At 44.5% G+C, this 22,115-nt stretch overlaps 1 protein-coding gene across 1 annotated transcript; it reads right to left on the bottom strand.

Moving 5' to 3' along the window:
• Nucleotides 1-197: 197 nt before the first annotated feature.
• Nucleotides 198-21,867, bottom strand: ENOPH1 (enolase-phosphatase 1). Its single transcript, XM_054990537.1, has 6 exons — nt 21,651-21,867; nt 12,713-12,814; nt 8,899-9,101; nt 8,223-8,355; nt 7,192-7,315; nt 198-3,664 (listed from the first exon to the last, which is right to left on the bottom strand). Exons 1-6 carry the CDS (start codon nt 21,732-21,734, stop codon nt 3,525-3,527), a joined length of 786 nt encoding a protein of 261 aa, XP_054846512.1. The 5' UTR covers nt 21,735-21,867; the 3' UTR covers nt 198-3,524.
• Nucleotides 21,868-22,115: the final 248 nt, after the last annotated feature.

Genomic DNA, 22,115 nt, shown 5'->3' with positions numbered 1-22,115 from the left:
GTCAAAGTCTGCCTTTGTGTATGAAATATTTGGTGTTGGAAAAACTGGCTAGAAATGTGTATGGTAGGTACATGGACTTTCTCTTGAGAGAATGGGGGCCCAAAGTGGACCCAATACCAGTGTCTTTTATGCATGGTTATGGAAAGCTTGGAAGAAAACACGCCGAAAATGAAAATACACACACGTAGCTAAAATAATAGATTTCTGTTCAACTCTTTTATTGTAAATAGTCCACTGTGATATTTTTTTAAGATAAATGTTTACATTGTATCATTTTTATATTTAAGTTTACTAGACAAAAAAAAAATCAGTTTGTGAAAGGGTCCTCCAACCCCAATATGCAACCCGAGCCAAAATTCAAGCTTTTTGGTGATATAGTGTACATTTCTTATAAGTATTTCTTATGGCACATTTATGTACAACTGAGCAGTGAATGATAACTGTACACTGAAACATGACCACTAAATAAATTTCTTTTATGGAGAATGCAGGTCTTACTTGTACCCGTGGATCACAGGGGTGAATGTAGTGGACACACGTGGACTTGTGACGTCCTCAGGAGAGAAGATGGTGGGGTTTATTTCTGTGTATCGCATATCCCATCCCAAAGGCTTCTGCCTAACAAGAGCCAGGATAGGTGTTCATGACGTAGCTGAAGCTAAACTGGCCTATGTCCACCCAGAGTCTAAACAGGAGACCTCTTGGAGCCTCACTTGCTGTCCTGAGTTTCACCAGAAAGAGGGCAAGAAATATAAAAATAATATTTCATATCAAATGCACTGGAATTTCTTCACCCGTACCTATCTAAAGACCCTGGGCCTCAAAAGCCAACAAGTTCTTAAAAAGCTGTTAAATGATGGTTGGGCTTTGGAGAACCCACAGCAGGGAGACAGTTTCCTAACTGAAGCACAACTGGTCCATCTAGTGGTATCAGGGACTCAGGCAAAGAAAGGAGTTCCCCAACAACTGTAGTCCTTGAGCTGGAAGGGTTTGAAGCTGAGCAAGACTTCCATGCAAAGCAAGTATTCTACAATCCCACCTCCCAGTCTTTAAAGGAAGAGCTGGGCCTCCTTAATCAGATGGTATGAATATGCCACGAATATATAAACATAGATTGCTAGATGAGAGGCATAGGACTGACTTCCAGTATTCCAGTTTGCTATTCAGAATGAAAGGTTAAGGAGTAGAATCAATGCAACCCTGACAGCTGTACATTTTATGTATATGTGCGTGCACGCATGTGAAATATACAGTAGCCTCCCCCGATACTATGCATTTACATCTAAGTACTTGCTCATACTCTAAAAAGTCAGCATGCATAGGATTAAAACCTTCATGCACCCAAAATGCTAGGATGACCCATAATTGGATATTGGGAAATTACCAGAATTGAGGAAGGCTGAGGGCAAATTATTAATGAAACGGTGGAGCAAATTCTTTCCAGGATATTGCATCTGTTATAATTCTGTTATAACAAGAGGACTGGCATAGCTCAATCATACAACGTATCTGCATGTATAAACTTATAATTTCAGTTAGCAAGGTTGGGCAAGAGGCTGGAGCAGATACACCAACATATAGTTATGTCCGCTACTACTAGTGAAGACTGAAGAACCTGGAGAACTGGGGCTTAGAGGAAATGGCCTACATGTATAGTCCTTGATTTGCTCAAAGCCAGAAAATTTCATACAGCTATGGTTTTGCTGAGGGGTTTTTTTTCCGCCGGACAAAAGATCCAAGAGCTCAAAAGTATTTTTAAGAACAGATTTACCAATATAGAATTCTCAGAAGACTCCGCAATTAATCCAATCACAAAGAATTCTCCTCTTTAAGCTTAGAACAGTTGCCTTATTGGACAAGCTTTGTTCTAAAGATCTTTGAGACTTTTAAAAAGTTTTTAAGTTCACTCGTTTCACGTCAAGACTGGCTGATGTAATACCCCATTTGAAATGTTTAAGGCTCGAGTGCTGTTGAAAATAGTCATGGCAGACTCTTTTGAAACCCTTCTTCCTGGTCTTTTGGTGCTACACCTCTGAAGATGCCAGCCACAGCTGCTGGCGAAACGTCAGGAACTACAATGCCAAGACCACGGCAATACAGCCCGGAAAACCCACAACAACCATCCTTCTTCCTTAACATGGTATTACCCTACAACTATCCACTCATTGGTTATACAGTACTGACAAATTTAGAGCACACAAAGCTGCAGCTTGTGACTTAACTTACTAGGTTAGGGTTGCTAACAGCCCTGGAGAAAAGTGTCCTGTCCCTTTAATGAAAGCTTACTATGTACAAATGGACAGCTGAAGTTTTTCATGGTATGGAGGTAAGCATCAGCTGGTATATAACATCCCATTATGCTTCTATTGAAAGGACAGGATATTTCTTCTCCAGGCAGCAGAAAAGCCTAACTAGAGTACAATCCCGACATTAAAAATGAGATGCTGTACTGCTTAACTGATTTGAAGAACCAAGTTGCCCTGCTTTAGAAGAACGGTGCCTAGCCCAAGGCATTATTGTTGTACACAAATACAACAACACTGATTCAATGCAAAGCTGCTTCATGTGTAAAAAAGCCGGTATTCCTTTGTTTGATCTGTTTTGAAAGGTTACTGTTGATAAAATACTGGTATTTTATTAGCTACTTGTCAAACAATGAAACAGTTACTTTTTATTTATCACAAAATGCAGGACAGGAAAGACCAAAACACCTTTTACCATTAGTTGATCTGCGACACAGGAGAATTTTCCTTGGCCACTCCAAAAGGAAACGATATTGCTAAGATAAATACACTTGTGAACTCATAGTCAATCTTTTTTCCCTTTGGCATTCAAAGATTCTGGAGTAAAGGTATGTCCTTATTGGTTAAGAGGCTAGGATGCAGCCACCTTCCCATGCGAAAGGGTGGGAACAGCCTCACTATTGCTAATGGCATGTCTACACTGCCTCCTTAAGACTACACAACAGGTGTCTGCACTTTATTTGACACCAACACTATCTACCCTTACTTTCTTTCCTCCTTTCAAACGTGGACAGCTAGCCAGAGGTTGCAAGATTTTCAAACAGCTGATCCAACAGACAGGATTCATTTTTAACCCATTCAGCAAAAAGAAAAGGAAACAACAAGAAGATTTTAAGATACATTAATTTGCAGGAATGACTTTCAAAGCTACAGAAATGGGATAGTCGCATTCTGGGCCGCAATCCGCCAAGAGATTCTCTTATACGAGTCTCATTGAAATGAATGGTCACATCAACGGGCTTGTGCAGAACTTCCCAGCGGATTGCTCCTCTACGTGCAATTCAGAGTTTAGAGTGCTGACAACCCAGGGGCTTCGTGGGTGCTACTTTGAAATGCAACACCAGCCGACGCGCCAGTCACACCAGCCTGTTTCTTGGCATTCAGCGATCCAACATACTCTTTCAAAAGCACCAACAAAACTACCATAAATTATACAAGGACCATTTCATCAGGTGACGGCTGCACGGTTGTTTGCTTGGATGCCCTGTGCAATTGTGTGTCTTAAGTGGACGACGGCAGGAACAGTTCGTTGAAAGATGTTATAAGTCTGTAATAAGATTTCTCATCATCCGTCAGGCCCGCGTTGCCTGGTCGAATTACAATGGCTACATGAACATTGACTTCCTCTGCAGCATCAGCCTCTGGGCAAGAGGGGGCGGAAAAAAGCACAGCTGGTCAATAATTTATTTACAATATTTATATCCCACCTTTCTGCCCAGTCTGGGTGAGCCTGATGAAAACTGCAACTTCATTGCTCCAGGGTTGTCCTCTGTACCACCAGGGCTCATTTCGAGGGGGAACGCACAGGAACGCAGTTCCAGCAGTTCCCCGAAGAGGTCATATGTCAGGTGGCCCCGCCCACCTGACTCTCGGCCATTTTGGGCCCGTTTCAGCCTGGATTGGGGCCGAAACAGCCTGGATCGGGCCTCTGACGGGTGGTGGATCACTGTCCCACTCAGCAGCGGCCCGATCATGACCATTTGGGACCCCTTTTCGGCCATTTTCAGCCCCTTTTTTCCATTTGGGGCCCAATTTCGGCCCTGAATGGCCGGGATTGGGTCCAAAACAGCCAGAATAGGTGATGTCAGGGGGTGTGGCATATGCAAATCAGTTATGCTAATGACCCATTTCTGGTGATGTCAAGGGGTGTGGCATATGCTAATGAGTTATGCTAATGAGTTCCTCCAGCTCTTTTTCTACAAAATGACCCCTGTGTACCACACACATGATGCCAAATGTGGCCAGCCATTTTAGATTGGTTACATTTCTTTGGGGCCATTCTACACACGCAGTTCAATCACAAGGGTTCCTAGGACTGTACCAATTCAGACTGCAGATGGCGGGGGGGGGGGGAATTCAATAACCCTCTCAGAAATCGCCCCACATTACAAATCATTGTTTTCTTTTTTTATATCATTTACGGTAACCAATCTACTGAAGATCTGGCACTATGACAATCCTTATTTAATCACCTTTATAAAAGAATCTATTTTTATATATTATCTTTACCAATATCCTGAGTATCATCAATATAGAAATAGAGCCTTATATCAAGTATAATATTACAAAGATTTTTCAATAATAATGTCAAGCCTTTGGATAATGCTTAAGAAAAAAATTTACTCATTTATTGAACTATTCTTTTATAGGTAGCAAACACTGGAAAGAAAACTAATAATATCATTGTAGGCTAACTATCTTTAACATCTGTAATAGAAGACTTATGTGATATCATCGTACAATATCTATATTATATTTGTAACTTTATTAAGCATAATTTAAATTTAAAAAATTATTTAAAAAAATAAATAAAACTCAGAAAAAAAATCGCCCCACATGTTTAGCAAAAACATTCTAACTTAAGACTTCTCCCTGAAGTTCTAGATGGCTGCAGTCAGGGAATTATTTTTAATAGCGGGGGAGAATTAAGTATGAAATTCAACACCTTGCAGTTTCATCATGTCTAGCAGAAGCAAAGAACAGTGCATAAAACCATGAAAATTGCCAACTAAGCCATGCAAAAATAAGAGAGAGTCAATTTTCATAGACATTAACTTCGTTTACACAGTGTATGCTGGTGGAAAGTGCCCTCAAGTCATAGCTGACTTATGGCAACCCCTTCTGGGGTTTTCAAGGCAAAAGATTGTTATGGTTAGGAAAGGGAGAAAACTGGCTCTCTTTGCTGGGAACAACCTTAGACCAAGGATTCCCTGGAAAGCACACAAGTAGTTGCTTGCCACCATTCAGGTTTCTCCTGAGAACATCTAGACTGACCCACTGGGAAGCAGCCATTCCAGTTCAGTCCTAGTAAAATAACAGAGGAACAGGGTGGAAACCCTGAAAAATACCTTATAGCTAACTATATCGTGCCCGAGCAGTCTGTCATGTAGGGAAGAGAATCATAGAAATATCCCAGAGAAACGTATTGCACCAAAGAAGCCAAAAATGCCTCTATAGAAAGAAGGTTTATTATAAGGAAAAAAAGAGGGAGAAAGGGTGGGTGGATTCAAAAGGGGAGGAAGGAGGACAAAATCCAAAATCCAGAGAACACTATCACATGGCACACAGTCTATCAAATAAAACAATAATGTTGAGCTACGAGTCAAAACAGATAAGACGCTTGACGCGTAGAGGACACTCGTCAGTTTCCTGCAAGTTTCCATGGCAAACGTAGTGAGAAAGAACCTCTGTGCCAGGGAGAAGAGGGAGAATCCCCCCCCCTCTCCTTGACAGAGGTTCTTTCTCTCGGTGTCTCATCCAGTCTGCTCGAGGGGAGCAAGGGGAGTGCACTGGCAGTAGCGAGAGAGAGCTGCTGGCGAGATCGGCTCCCTGCCCCTCTCACTGCCACCAGTGCGCTTTGCTCCCAAGTGCAAGGGAGGAAGGGGAGCACGCTTCCTTTCGCTGCTGCCAGCGCGCTCCCCTTGCTCCCCTAAATGCACTCAGGAACTGAGCGTGCTGGCAGCGGTGAGAGGGAGCTAAGCAAACCAGATGAGACGCCTAGACAAAGAACCTCTAGGGGGATTCTCTCTCTTCTCCCTGACAGAAGTTCTTTCTCACTACATTTCCCATGGAAACTTGCAGGAAACTGACAAGTGTCCTCCAGAATCAGGCATCTCGTGTGTTTTTGACTCTAACTCAGCTAAACACATTTTACCTAGGTTGTAGAAGGTTCCTCAGAGCATATACAGAGTTCCTTGTAGTCCCAAGATAGGGGAGGAGTCCTTAACCCTGGGCCCACTGGTCTTGGGGTCTCCAGATGTTCCACAGTGGGGACAAAGAAAAGTCTAGAGCGCCCAGTTATTTATGGGCAATGGAGTCTGACCTAAGCCAGCCTCCTCCATGAGATTGATTAGCAAATCTAACCAATCGCAAGCAAAGCTCCATCTCTGATGTCAGAGACTATTTCCACCAATCAGAGTTATTACAGGATGGTCCCACCATTTTAATGGCTCTGCACTAACATGACAAAAAGGGAATCCGGCCCAAACCGGTTGCCATTTGTCAAAAAAGGATTAAGTCTCATCTGGAGTGTAAAGCGTTATTCTCATGTAAGCCCTCTAGCTGGCCCTCTTCAGCCATATGGAATCTTAGGGTTCTAGCACAGAGACTAACAGAGGTGGTTTACCATTGCCTGCCTCTGCAACCCTGGTCTTTGTTGGAGGTCTCCCATCCAATTATTAACCAAGGCTGACCTTGCTGAGATCTAACAAGAGGCTATCGAGGTCAGTATACACAGTGTATACATGTTGGGAAATTCAGCTTTTCTTAATGCAGAACCCAAATTAGCTTGGTGATGATATATATATTTTTAAGCAATACAGGGTATACTGAACTCTGATCACAGCAAATAAGCGGTATTTATATGAGTGACTCTGTTCCCAACTTTGACCCACACTGCATTTGGATCCAACTGTCTCCGCTTGGTGTTAAACACCCTGGATGGGTTTGTCCTCCCATCTCTTGCTCAGAAAGAGAGGGAAACATTATTGAATGGGCTGGAGCTGGAAAACTTAAGTACCGTAGTCAGCCGGACACAGGGAGCACACGTACAGGTTCCCGCCAGCTCTCCTCCATCGAGGGGCAGTCTTTTTTGACACCATTTTCTTTGCAGTTCACCTCGGTATGTCTTGTGCAAAAAGGACAATAGGGAGAGGAGTAGTCCTCCTACCTCGAGTGACATCCGTCAGGAACAGGATGTTGTTTGTGGAACACCCAATGCTCGTGGCGATCCGCTGGTAACTCTCGCTGTCAACTTTGGAGCCAATTGTGGTATCGAAGTGGCCATCGAAGAGCTGTAAGTTTGCATAAGAAAGAAGAAAAGGGAGCAAAGTTGGCATTTAGGAAGCAGCCAAATTCTAAACATGAAGAATGCAGCGGACAACAGCAGGAGCCCACCAAAGCAACATTCTAGCCCAGTTCACAAGCTACAGTGAATGAATGCACAATCTACGCTCGCATGATGCTTCTTTCTATCTGTGTTGAGCAACTCTCAAAGTTACATTCAAGGCAAGTATAGCTGAATGTGTGATTTAAGCCTCGTATATATCCAGGTCCTGCTCCCTCGTTTCATTTGTAAAGTGAACAGGCATTGGCTCTTATGAACAGGTGTATGCATATACATACAGGCTGCACATGCATTCATTCCGAAGTGATTTGTATTGGTTGCCACTTTGGGATTCGGGTTATCCCAAATTGTTTTTCCCCGCTTCGGGTAAACCTGAAGTGGGAAACCTGAATTTTTTCAGGTGCACACCCCTAGTTGTAACTGTCCATTCTCTGCCCAGAACTTAAAGCAGAGTGGACATGCATGGAGGGGAGGGGGAAATTACAAGCCTTCTTCCTCAGTGCCACAGCCTCAGATCGGATTGGGGAGCCAGATCAACAGATCAGGTCACAGACTCACCTCAACATTCCACCTGCTTTAGCCCAGAAAAAATGTAAACCACTCTAAGCACTTCAGAGAAGTGAAGGCACGATCAATAAAAATGCAACCAGGCTTTGCAAACTAGGCAATCTACACCTACTGATAAGGCACGTGCCTCCAACAACATCTACGCCTTGGCCTGGCTGAATTCACACTCCAGAACCTTGCTTTGAGAATGCAACTCCCCTTTTCCCCTCCCTGAGAGGTAACCACCACTGCCATTCTGGAGCAAGAGAGAGAGTGGCAGGAAAGCAAGCAGTCCACATTCTACCTACCTCTAAAATATCACCTTCAGTCGAGTTTCCAAACAAGAGCTTTTGTGCCTCCACACTCCCAGAGGAATAAATATAAATCTTCAGTCCTCTTTCTCTCCACTTCCTAACAGCTGGCACCACATCCTCAAAGAACCTGCGATGAACAGTGACAAGTCAGCAGAAAACAGAATCTCTCAAACCGACGGAAAACCCATTTTGATTATAGCTCTGTCAGAATGTGCCTAGATTCATGCTCGCCACAAAGTTCTGCAATGAGCACTATGTCCGATGTCTGTGAATGCCAGCTCCAAAATAAGAACGTATTGGGAGGGCTGTGTGAGGCATTTTCAGGAAGGAAGCAACGGAGGAGTGTGTTTAACCTTTGCCCTGTCTGCCATGTCCCTTCACAACCATGTTCCCTCTCACCCGGGCTGTTTTGTTTCTGTTTTTCTGTCAGCTGGGTGCCAAAACAAGAAATAAGCCCACCAGGGTCCAAATTGCAGAGGGAAAGTGGGGGCAGGAAATATTAAGTATCTCCTTTGTGTTCCACTTCTGCCTTGAAAATGCTTCCACTGTACCCATAATTCAAGCAAATACACTGCGAAAGTAACATGCAAATTCACAAGAAAGAGCAAGAGGGAGAAATATGTATGGGCCTTCAGGATTATATGCAGGATTTCAACTAATAGCTACTCACTCTCCCTTCACACGGCCATTTTCATATGCTGCCCTCCACATGTGACCCTGGAGCTGTTTCAAGGCTGTGGTCTTTCTGTCGGAAGACATCTGCCAGTGAACATTGTCCACGACAGCCTGGATGACGCGCTCGATCTCTTCTTCCCCATCCCTGGTTTCCAGTGGGATAGTCACAACCCCCTCCATGTGAGAATCCTCTTCAGCCTTTGAAATTGGGCAGGGAGAGAAAAGAAAGTAACACAACGCCAGCCACAATTAGGGAACCTTTTGCAAAATGCCGACATCTTACTCTATGCAATGCAAAAAAAAAAAAATAAATAAAAATCCAGGGACAGAAAAAGTTGATGCCTTTTTTTATACCATGATTATTCTGGGCATGATTAGAATACTGAGATAAATGTCATAAATCAAGGAGAACAAGGTAAAATTAACATTCTCTAGACCCCTGAGCCAATGCAAAACTTATCTATTACATTCTTATCCTGGCTTTCGTCCAAATAATAATAATAATAACCAGGGCTTTTTTTTCAGATGGAATGCAGTGGAACGGAGTTCTGGCACCTCTTGAAAATGGTCGCATGGCTGGTGGCCCCGCCCCCTGATCTCCAGACAGAGGGGAGTTTAGATTGCCTGGAGATCAGGGGGAAGGGCCACCAGCCATGTGACTATTTTCGCCAAGGGCAATTTAAACTTTTAAAAAATCCCCCCTTGTTCCAGCTGACCCAAAGTGACGTCACTGGTCCAGGGAATGTGCGCACACTTTGCGCGCACACATGTGGTACCAGGGGCACCATGTCCTGCAAAGAGTTGCCCCTGGTACTGGCAAGCCACTGAGTTCTACCACCTCTTTTCCCAGAAAAAAGCCCTGATAATAACACTTGATGTACATAATAATAACAACACTTGATTTATATACTCCCTTCAGGACAACTTAACATCCACGCAGAGCAGTTTACAAAGTATGTTATTATTATTCCCACAACAAAACACCCTGTGAGGTGGGTGGGGCTGAGAGAGCTCTGAGAAAGCTATGACTGACCCAAGGTCACCCAGCTGGCTTCAAGCGGAGGAATGGGGAATCAATCCTGGTTCTCCAGATTAGAGTCCTGCGCTCTTAACCACTACACCAAACTGGCAATGTATGTAGACGTTCTCCTAAATGTTTTATGTTCACAACAAACCTGTAAAGTAAGCTAGGCAGTGGATGGTTCAGGGATTTCTACCCAGATTGCCTCAGTCTCCAGTCAGATACTACCTACCTGACCTTTAGTGCTGGCACGGGGAAGTCTTTTGATATTGCGCACCGCTGCTTTTTTCCTGTTCCCCAAAGCATTCCTGATTATACTTAGAATTCCCAGGTCCCCTTAGCCTCCTGGTGGGAGTGGGGAACCCAGCACTCACCTGTGGGACATCCTCACATTCATGCAAAGCGTGTGCGCACTCCCGGCACAGTGTGATGACATCACTTCCGGGAGTGATGTCATTGCACGGGCCCCAGGAGTGCTCCCAGGCTTCGTGCTGGGCTGATTTGGGCTCCAAATGGCCTGTGCGATGATGTCATTCCCCGAAGTGATGTCATTGCACCATGCTGGAAGCATGTCTGAGGTGGCCTGTCAGTGGCGGAGGGAGAAGGCTGGGAGCAGGGGATTCCCCGCCCCCACCGGAGGACCGGCAACCCTAATTATACTGGACTAGGAAATGGGATTTCCTGATCTACATGGAGCTCCACAGATGAAAGAATCCTAAAATTGCTCTTAACCAGGCTATGCTGGCTCTGGAATCTGAAACCACTTTTAAACTGTTTCTCTACCACATCTTTGCCAGCCAATGAATTTGGAATTGCCATTCCAGGAGAGCAAGATTCGAGTCTAGCAGCACCTTAAAGACCAAGTGGATTTCTATTGAAAGGTCATACTCTGGAAATCCAATTGGGTCTTTAAGGTGCTACTACAGACCGACTCTGCTACCCACCTAAAATAACATTTCATGAGAATATCCAAATCAGAGAGTCCTCCGCACCTTCAGAAACTCCTAGGGGATGGAAACAGGGGGTGACAGCTGCCTCAAATACCAATTTTTGAGGCAGCAATGCCAGAGGAAACCTGATTCATATGAATATGCCCATTTCCTGGTTAAAAAGAAGGGCACTCACTCACCATGGCCAGAATGTTTATTGGGTAGGAATAGTCCTGCTCAGCTTTTCTATGGACCCAGGTATGTTCTTAGATGTTCAGCACATTCATACTCGCATGCACATACACACACCACTCAGTAAAGCCAACTCAGTGGATCGGCTCCCTTAGCTATCTGATGGAGCTGGGGGGAGCTGGCAAATTCTGAACTGGGCATTTCTAATTCCAAGACACTGTAACTGATCCTGCCATCTACCCTTTAACTGTCAGGCCTTGAAAGCTTCACTCAGAGTAGTAACATGCATTTTGGACTGTTGCTATACAAGACTAAATGAAGTAAAGAACTGAAGGAGGCTGGCTCAGAAACGCAAGCTCCAGTTCAACTGAGAGCCAGTGTGGTGTAGTGGTTAAGAGCAGCACGACTATGACGCTAATCTGGCGATCTGAGTTTGATTCCCACTCCTCCGCTTGAAGCCAGCTGGCCATGGGTCAGTCACAGCTCTCTCAGAGCTCTCTCAGCCCCACCCACCTCACAGTCTGATTGCTGTGAGGTAATAACAACACACTTTGTAAACTGCTCTGAATGGGTGTTACGTTGTCCTGAAAGGTGGCATATAAATCAAATGTTATTATTATTGTTATTATTATTCTTATAAGTGAGACAGATTTCAACCCCTTTCCAGGCGATCCATACTCTGTTCTTCAAACAGAAGGCCTCTCCCACTTCAAGGCATTATTGCTGTTGAATATTTATGTCACACATTATTGTTGTTGTTGTTGTTTTGTTTGTTTACGTATATCATTTATAGTTCGCCTTTCTCACTGAGACTCAAGGCGGATTACAGTATGAGGTTAATACAATCAGTATCAAGTATATTTCAATACAATACCATAAGGTAAACGGATACAAGTTTAAAAGACATAGCATTAGCTATTTCCAAGACTTTAACTTCCAAGCCTTTTGTAAAGCACACAGCACCACAACAGAATACTCAAGATTTGAAAACAGCCCCAGTGGTAGATAAGAATTGTCCCATGTGGCTCAGGTAGGAAAATAAACTGGGCAATTTCCTTCCTGGTTTTTCAAAGTACGGCAACTGATTTGAGATAGTAAAAAATGTTGAAATAAACTCTAGGCCTAGCAACCAAACTATAAGTGACTGTAAGAGATTGGATTGCCTTGACTTCGATAGCCCAGGCAAGCCCAATCTCATCAGATCTTGGAAACTAAGCAGGGTTGGCCTTAGTTAGTAATTAAATAGGAGACCTCCCCAAAAGACCAGAGTTGTTTTGCAGAGGCAGGCAATGGCAAAACCACCTCTGTTAGTCCCTTGCCTCTAAAACCCCCACAGGGGTTGCCATAAATCAGCTATGAGATTGGAAGAAAAGTGGATCAGAGCCACAGCACAGAGAGGGGATTTAAAATTTCACCTTGCTTCCCCCCCATCTCAGTCATATCCTTCTTCCCCCAGAGCTATTCCCCCACAGGGGGGAAAAACCCACACAATTAACTCTCCCCAGCCTCAATCTGAATCCTTCCATCTTATGGCTACTTTTAGTACTTAAAAATAAAAAACATATACAGCTATTCCTAATCTATCGTAGATTAGGAATCTTGTGTAAATAAAAATGTTTTATTTAAAAAAAGGATAGGGAGAGAGGAAAAGATTTCAAGGACCCAACCTGTTTTCTCAGAAGTCCAACGTCCTGTTGACATTCTTCATCTTCCCAATGTGCTCGTAAATAATCTTTAATGTTGTCTTTGATGTAAGGAAATAAGATGTCCTAGGAAGACACAAAATACACATCGCATATTAAGAGTGTATACTTGTCTATATACCCAGAGATGGTGCTCACATCATAATCTGAAAACAAGAATTCAGGGGGATATTTTGCAGTCTTAAACAACAGTTAAAGAGTCAAAACAGCACCTTCAGAAATGCCACCTGGAAAGCACTTGGGTTTTGGAATCCAGGTGAGGGAGAACTGCATGTTTGGTCAAGAACTCTGCCTGTAGAGAAGTGGCATGCCAAGATTAAATGTTTTAGGTTAGTCTACAGGCAAGCAGCCTTTTTGGTCTGAGAACCTGCCCCAAACCCTCAATGTCTACCTATGAAGATGTTGGTGTGCCAGCAAACAAAAGGAGGGGGAGTGAGAGGGAAGAGCTCAGCCAGACGCACTAGGAGCATGCCATGCTCCAATAGAATTAATAACAAAGCATCCCCACATTGGCGAATATTGCACTTTTGAAATCATCTACTTCCCAGATCTTTCCATTCCCACCAAGCAATGTGCAACTGTGATCTCGAATCTACTTCCCCACAGTTTACTAAAGGTAATTCTCCATAATTTTTTTTCCAAAATTGAGGTGATCCGCATTATTGCATAATGGCACCAAGAATACAACCTAATGGTAAAAATAGAAATGGTGCCAATTCACAATGGCAGAATAGCTTCAAGTTCAACTTTTGTTAAAATGGCAAAAGGCGTATCTGCGGGACCGCCTCTCCCCATATGAACCCCAGAGGGCTCTTCGTTCTAGTGATAAAACATCTGCTAAGGGTCCCTGTCCCCAGGGAAGCCCACCTGGCATCAACCTGGGCCACAGCCTTCTCAGTCCTGCCTCAGCCTGGTGGAACGCTCTGTATAACGAGACCAAGGCCCAGCAGGATTTGTTATCCTTCCTCCAGGCCCGCAAGATGGAGCTGTTCCGCCAGGCATATGGGCAGTGCTAGGCGGAGCCCCCTGGCTGGTAGATTGCAGAATATGCCCTCCCTACTAGCAGTACCTTCATCTAGCAAACAGTCCCCAGTATGATGCTCTAGAGATGGGTGAAGGTCAGTCAGTTGGTTGCTGTGCCATTATGATTATGTATTTTTAACTGCGGAACTTTGACTATTTATGGTTTTAACTGGTATTAATTATTTAATGTGTTTTAATTGTATATGGCTGTAATCCGCCCTGAGCCTGCTGGTGTGGGGAGGGCGGAATATAAATCGAATAAATAAATAAATAAAATTTAGAAGTTGATAACCAGGATCTTGCTTTCCTACATGCACCAAAACAGATATCGCCCTGAGAACATGCTGAGATAGCTACATAAAGACCCTTCACACCTTATACTGTGCCTATATATGCCACACAAAAGGTTTTTTTAAAATCACAACAAATAAGCTCTTAGGGGGAAAAAAGGATCGTACAAAAAAAAAAGGAATGGGAGAACAGCAGATATGGCATTCCCATTATAACTTACATGGGAAATGATTGTCATTGCACAACATTTCACAGAATGCGAATCCAATCCTAGCGTTGCAGGTGGGTAGCCATGTTGGTTCTGCAGCAGAAGTGCGAGGTTCGGATCCAGTAGCACCTTAAAGACCAACAAGATTTCCAATTGTCTGAGCTTTCGTGAGTCAAAGCTCTCTCTCTCTTGAAAGCGAATACCCTGGAAATCTAGTTGGTCTCTAAGATGCTACTGAACCCAAATCTAACCCTAGTGTTGTTCACTAGTGGCACAGTATGTCACCTGAAATCCAATTTTTCATGCAAAAACACGCAACAGATCTGTTTCTTCTATCCCCCCCCTCCCCTTACCCATCCCTCAGTTTTCAGTGATTTCTGGTACCACCAATACAATAATATTGGCAAAGGCAAACTTTCCAGCAGTAATTTTCCAGTGATCTTTCCATTATATAAACCACTGAATGCAGAATTGGCAAACAAGGTGCTGCAGAGGATCAGAAACGGTGCTAGTTTAAAGCATATCTATAGCAGGCACCGTTACATTAAACACAAGAAAAAAAGGCTTGTCACAACTGGCACTTGAACTCACAGTCCAGGAAGAACACACTCACTGAATGAGACCTCCAGGCCATCTAGCCGAAGAAGAAGGTTGGCTGCCCTTGCTTTAAAGTCAACTCAAATTAATTCTCACAAGAAATTCCCAGAAAGGATCCACTCGCTGTTGGATATTCCTCTATGATAACGCTTTGCATTGGGTGACAGGAAAATACAGGAAGTGAAAGATCACACAATAGGATGATATCCAACAATGTGCGGATCTTCTCCCAGTCTTCATAGATTTAGAAAGGCAATTTTCAAACAGTTTGATTCAACAGAATAAGTACCTCTACATTCAAGAAGCTTTCAGAGACCACCTGCTTCTCATCAAACTCATAACAACGAGCCTTTTCGCAAAAGCATATCCAGGTTTGTTAAAGAAACCGAATTCAACAACTGATACTGGCGCAATCCCAAATGTGTTCCTGTTTCCACATTTAATTTTCAAGTACATTTAAAACATCTTAGGCATGCACCTTTTTAAAAAAGGTATTGTGCAAACAGGCTTTTTTCTAAGGATTTCCCACGTAATATCCTACTCTTTCTTCCAGTTGCTTCAGCACCACCGTTTCTGAATTCAAGTGCCCTTCTTATACATTTAAGCTGATGTAAAATTCAAGAGAAAGCGTTTGCCGTTAGTCACCGGGTAAATATTTAATAACACTGACAGCCACTAGCTGTCAACCTTCCTTATGGAAAGAACACAACATCTGCCTGTAAATGGGCCACTGTTTTGATTTCTGACTCTTGCTCACTTCATTTGGACCCCTGTGTAGTTACAACAGCGGCCTTAGAAAAAGCTTTACGGTCTGAACTGTTTAGCCTCGCAGTAACAGTGCAGGAAAGATCACAGCCCATTTTACAAGTGTGGAATGGAGGCTGGGAGAAAGCTTGAGACCAAAGTAACGCGGAATACCATAGTTTGGATTATCTTGATCCCCAAAGAGATATCTTTATGTTTAACAATCTTTTTTAGTTCCTTCACAACTCCTCTTCAAGTCTCCATCTTCTTATTTCTTGGTTGCGGTCTCCATTTTGGTTGATGACTGAGCCAAGGAATAGAAAATCTGGAACAATTTCAGTTTCCTAATTGTCAACTTTAAAAATGTGTAATCAGAAAGGTCAACTCTAGGTTTAATTTATAGTAAGGAATGCGATTCTTATAGTGCTTTCTTCTAGGTGTTCAGTGCTTCACATATATTTCAGGAGCAGATCATGCGGGGGAGGGCAGAATGCGCTACATCAGCGCTTAGTTCTTGTGGCCCTTCTTACATGCCCAGGGTAATGCCGATCGCCACCTTGGGGTCAGGTAGCAATTTTCTACAGGCCAGTTTGGCTAAGGATCCTGGAGACGTTTTGTCATCTTCAGGGCATGGAGTGGTGGGGGGTGGGGGGAGGTCATTGTGAATTTCCTGCATTGTGCAGGAGGTTGGACTAGATGACCCTAGAGATCCCTTCCAACCCTATGACTCTATGATGCAGGGGTTCCCGATGCTTGCTGTATCTGTGAACACTTTTGGAACTTTGAAAACTGTGGTGGGTACCTCAACAAAACAGCTGTCACAGAGGTTGGGACAAATCATAACATGGCTACTGTGCGTCCAATTGGAAGTTCCACAACATCTGGAAGTTCCACGCCAAACAACCTCTTATGATGGACCTTCTGTTTCCAAACCGGCCCTCCCTGCACACATAAAGTTGATGTCCTCTGAGGTCTTCTAAAGTACCTCCTGCTCTAACGTAATAGCAGAAAGCCAGGATTGGCTTTCTGCTTTGGAGAAGAAGCAAGGGGGTGCCAGGAAATGCATCAGTAAGCATCAAACATCTCTCTGGGGATCACTGACATGCATTGTCTCAGTAATGTTTACTACAGCTCTGTAAGATAGGTCAATATTATTATCCTCGTATTATAGATGCAGCTGAGAGAGACATTCTATGAATGGTTGAGCTGATTCCAGCTCATTGCTCATGCTCTTAACTCTTGAAGTGCAATCGCTCTCATTTAAGAAGACGAGTGTGTGAACCAGTGGCTTGATGTAGCTTTACAGTGTGTTGCAACTGCCCTTGAAAATAATATTAACTAGGATTACTAATTATTAATTAACTAGGATTACCAATTACTAAAAAGGAGCCCCGTGGCACAGAGTGGTAAGCTGCAGTACTGCAGCCCAAGTTCTGCTCATAACCTGAGTTCAATCCTGGCAGAGGCCGGGTTCAGACAGCTGGATCAAGGTTGACTCAACCTTCCATCCTTCCAACGTTGGTAAAATGAGTACCCAGTTTCCTGGGAGTAAAGTGTAAATGACTGAGGAAAGCAACGGCAAACCACCCCGTAACAGGAGTCTGCCAAGAAAATGTCATGATGCAACATCCCCCCCATGGGTCAGTAATGACTTGGTGCTTTTATCTACCAACTACTACGTTCTTTGCAACCTTTTGTATGGGGTACAGCATATATACATTGCCAAACGACCCATTTAAATGGGGCATGCACAGAAAGGCTGAATACTGGATCTGAAATTTTATTGTGGGTTTTCCTTGAAAAGATGTTTCAGAGCCACAAGTTTTAACTGAGGAATTAGCTCTATTTTTTTTTAATTAAGAGGTTATCTCATCAGGCTGACTTAGGAGGAAAGATCATTTCAGCCACCCATTTTTAACAGGCCGGGGTCAACAATACAAAATAAAGACTTCCAAACGTTCCTCTGGACATACCAACGCCCATCCCTTTGTGTGCAAAGACAAAGTATAACATGCATATGCCACAATAAAATGGGAATCCTGAGGCACAAAACGTGACCTGGTTTTCCAGATACCTGATGTGACAGGCCTGCATATAAAATCCTGAATGAACTCGCTCAATTTTTATAGCAGGAAGGCAGGCAGAAAGTGTAACAGCCCCAAATTATTGTTACAGTTATCAAGTGTGTGTTTACTTTAACAGCAGTTCAGACCTCTATTAAGAAAAACAGTACATTAAAAGCTACGTAGAGCAATAGTCAAGGGGCCCAATCGCAACTCACTTTCAAAGGGAAAAATTACCCTTTCAATTAGTACATTTTCCCCTGCCCATTCTTCAAGAAGCTCAGGGGGTATACTTGTTTCTATACACCTCTCTTTTGTCCTTGCGACAACCCTATGAGGTAGGTTAGGCTGAGAGAGAAAAGGTGGTCCAAAGTCACCCAGCAAACTTCAGGGCAGAGAAGGGATTTGAACCTGAGGCTCTCAGATCCTAGTCCGATGCTCTAAGCACTACACCAGCTCCCAAATTTCAAAGCAGGAGGAAACATTTCGGCATCACTTCACCATACTCTATTGTTACCTGTTTTAACTGCTAATTGTATTGTATTGCTGCTCTGTGAACGTCCTAGCTATTGATTACATTGTATTCACTTGCAGTATGTAATCCACCTTGGATCATAGCAAGAAAGGCGGAATAATAATAAATAATAATAATAATATCATCTGCCACAGCCAAACTCCAGTTCTGCCCTGCAGCGGGCAGGAGAGGATAGCAGGCAAAAGAACCAGGGCTGGAGAAACTGCAGCTACACCGTACGTTTTAAAGGGAAATACAAAATTGCTCCCCAGCCACATTGAATGCAAATTAGGCAGTTCGGATATTGTGTCCTGCTCTTTCTCTGAGAAAATCTACCACGGGGCTATCTCCATTTTATCCTTTAACAAACCAGCGCAGGGTGCCAGACCTGGACAGCAACTTGCCCCAAGCCAACCTAGGAGGTTTTACAGCTAGGCGGGAATTTGAACCAGGGCCAGGTTTTCATGGACAGCGAGTTCCCAGAGCCTCCCTCCCCTCCCCCCTCCCTCTCTCTCTCTCACTCACACACACCCACACACACACACACCCCTGCTTGTATAACAACAACATTCAATGTATATACCATCCTTCAGGACAACTTAATGTCCACTTACAGTGGTTTACAAAGTGTGTTGTTATTATCCTCACGACAATCACCCTCTGAGGTGGGTGGAGTTGTGAAAGCTCCGAGAAGCTGTGACTGACCCAAAGTCACCCAGCTGGCTTCAAGCGGAGTGGGGAATCAAACCTGGTTCTCCAGATTAGAGTCTGGCCGCTCTTAACCACCACACCAAACTGGCTTCCCGGGCTGTTCGCCCCAAATGTCCTTCCTGGGCTACTTGCAAGCACTCCCACTGTCCACACTCACAGCTGCCTGCAGCCCTTTCCCTGGAAGCCTGGACAGGGTGTGTAGCAGAGCACATGGGTGGTGGAGCACTGACAAGTGAGTGCGCAAGGGGTGCTGGCAATAGCGGGCCAGCTAGAAGCCCTGGGCCCTGGCAGCTGTCCCACATCAGGGTATGCTAACGCCGGCCCTGATTTGAACTCATGCCTCCTTGGTCCTATAGTCTCTTGGGTCTAGGCAATCTTTATGGCCCCAAGTGCCAAAGAAGCAACACTTACCTGCAAAGAAACCTGTGTGTGTGCTAACAAACACCTGGCCAGGCCAGGGACACAATAAGCAGGCTGTAAGCAGGACTGCGGGCTGAGCAAAAAGGGCTGCTGCTCCACAGCTCAGAACACACGCCAGGGGTTGCTTACCCCACACTGTCTCCAACCCCTTTAAGCTCACCCACTAAAAGCAACATATCCATTGCAAAGGCTTCTAGAGTTCACAGTCTGCATTGATGCTCAGACCATAAACCTGACTAAAATTCTACAGGATTTACAAAAAATTATATTTAACATAGTAGAGCGCCGTAAAGGACAGCAGCCTCCAACGTTTCATTGCTAGCATAGCAATGGCAATACAGCCAGTGTGGTGCTGTGTTTTATTGTTAGACCAGGATCTGGTAGACCGAGGTTTGAATCTCCGTTCTGCCATGGATGCTGCGGGGTGACCTTAGGCCTGATAGTCTTTCGGCCCAGCCTGCCTCACAGGGTTGCTGTTGCGAGAATAACACACAGGAGGGGAGAAAAATGGGATATAAGCATTGGGAATGAAAATGAAATCCCACCCTCAAGTCATAGTTGACTTATGGCAACCCTTGGTGAGGTTTTCATGGCAAGAGACTAACAGGTGGTTTGCCATTGCCTGCCTCTACAACCCTGGTCTTCATTGGAGGTCTCCCATCCAATTTCAAACCAAGGCCGACCCTGCTTAGCTTCTGAGATCTGATGACATCAGGCTCTCCTGGGCTATGCATCTAAATAAACTAGTATAAATTGCAACCTTTGGGACTACACCTGAGCATATACTTTGCAGACTACAGTATATCAGCAATTCACTGAAATTTAATCTTAATAGCTTTGCTATGACAAGATTATAGCACATCTGTTTGTGGCTGGGTACCATAACAGATCACTGGTAACTTATTCATTCAGTGCCAACTGCTCATGCGGTTGATACAGTATATTTTCTACAAACCTGTAGAGATACAGAAAGAAACGAGTGGTGGACCAGTAGCCTTGCAGTGGGCATCATTTCCCCACCACCACTACCACTTCCTCTTTCCTTCCTTGGCCCTGTTGATATATATTGGTATCAAGAAATCAACGCATAGGGACAAAGCGACTTCCAAAACATTCAACTCAGCATTCTCCAAAGATAAAACAATATAAAGCAGTAATTTTTTTCAAAAGTAGCATTCCATAATTTCACACTGTAAAATAAAACAGACTGCACTATTGCAGTGAATGGAAGAGACAGTGTTTATAGTGTTAAAAAGACAGAAAAAACTCTGTTGAAACTACCTAAAGAAGGGCTCTGCCTGATACAAATTCTGCCTGTGTTCCCACCCATAGAAGTGGATCCTATTGAAGATCCCGCCAGTAATAATTCACGTCATCAATACCAAACATGCTGTCTTTATACAGCACGAGTTTGTCAGGATGCTGATGCTACACGCAGTGCGGTTTCAGAAAAGATCCCAATTGTCTGCAAAAATTAAACACAAAACTCAGCCATGTCCAGTAGCATCTTAAAGAATAAGACTGCTGGTTTAAGTCTTTGCAAACTTGTATTTATGTATCCTATTACATTGTTCATTGAAATGTTTTTGAAGTTGACTGTACCAACTCATGCTGTATAATGCACTCGAGTCTCAGAAAGGCAGACTATAAATGACATTATTATTATATTAATATTAATAACAAGAACAACAATAATAATACCTAAGCACCTCTTATTTCTGCATCAGCAGTCCCGCGCTGGACTCCAGGCATCCAATGAAGCCAGATCTCACTCAGACAGCTGGTGCTCAAATTTATTTTCACACCCATCACGTCCAAGCTTCCCTAAACTAAAACCCCACTGCGTCAGCTCTGCTTGGAAGAGAAAAGGGGGGTGACTCAGCCCAATTCTACGCACAGATGTTGCCCCAGAAGGAAAGAAACCTTTCCCAGTTCAGCAGGGGGCTCCTACGCCCCGATCCAAAAGACCCACACAGCTAAAATACGGCTTCTGCTGTGTTGGGCTGGGCTGCTGTGTTGGTCTGCGGCAGAAGAGCAAAATTCTGGCCCTGCAGCGCCTTAAAGACCAAGGAGATTTTGAGAGCCAGAGCTCCCATCATCAGATCGGAGGCACAGCTTTGACTCTGGAAAGCTCATATCCTGGAAATCTTGCTGGTCTCTAAGGTGCCACTGGACTCATATCCTGCTATTGCCCTCATTGGCCCCTGAAGAAGGGAGATCTGTGCCCTGGAAATCTAGTTGGTCTGTATGATGCGACCGGACCCGAATCTTGCACAGCTAAAAGAGACTTCCTCCCCGCGCCCCTCCACGCCCCCGCCCCCGAGAGCTCACCTTGACGAAGGCAATGGGAGTGGTGGTGCCTTCGATGTCCAGGAGGATCACGCGGACTTCCGCGGGCACCGCAAAGCCCACCATGGCCACCGCGGGACCCAAGGCCGGCGCGCGCACAAAGACTCGGGCCAATCGGGCACGCGCGCACCCCGCGGCTCGCCCAACGCCGTCTCGAGGCTCCCCGGGGACGAGGCGGGCGAATCACCGAGCGCGCCACCCGCCGTCGGAAGGCGTGGAGGAAAGCCAGCCACGTGGGGGGAAGAGAGCCGGCCGCTGCATCCGGATAACCTCCGGCCTCATTGGCGGGTGGGAAAGGGAGGAGGGGAGGGGATGGAGACTGGGAAGGGGCGGGGGGCCGGGAAGGTTTCCCCGCTCCCTTTCCAAACGATGGAAGCGCTTGACGCGTCTCCAGCGCGCAGCCCGGTCTCAGTTCGTGCGTGCTGGGAAGCAAAGCTTTTACCGATT

Source organism: Eublepharis macularius, chromosome 10 (assembly GCF_028583425.1).
Source record: "Eublepharis macularius isolate TG4126 chromosome 10, MPM_Emac_v1.0, whole genome shotgun sequence".
NCBI lineage: Eukaryota > Metazoa > Chordata > Lepidosauria > Squamata > Eublepharidae > Eublepharis > Eublepharis macularius.
This window is presented reverse-complemented; position numbering and strand designations above follow the sequence as displayed.

Bases quoted from the DNA above. Each gene is read 5' to 3' on its own strand.
- ENOPH1 (XM_054990537.1), bottom strand. From the start codon at position 21,734: ATGGTGGGCTTTGCGGTGCCCGCGGAAGTCCGCGTGATCCTCCTGGAC. The intron at 9,102-12,712 runs GTTGGGTCCTTG...CCAATTTCAAAG, and splicing joins TTGGACTTCTGAGAAAACAG to GCTGAAGAGGATTCTCACAT. The intron at 8,356-8,898 runs GTGAGTAGCTAT...TGTTCATCGCAG, and splicing joins AATGGCCGTGTGAAGGGAGA to GTTCTTTGAGGATGTGGTGC.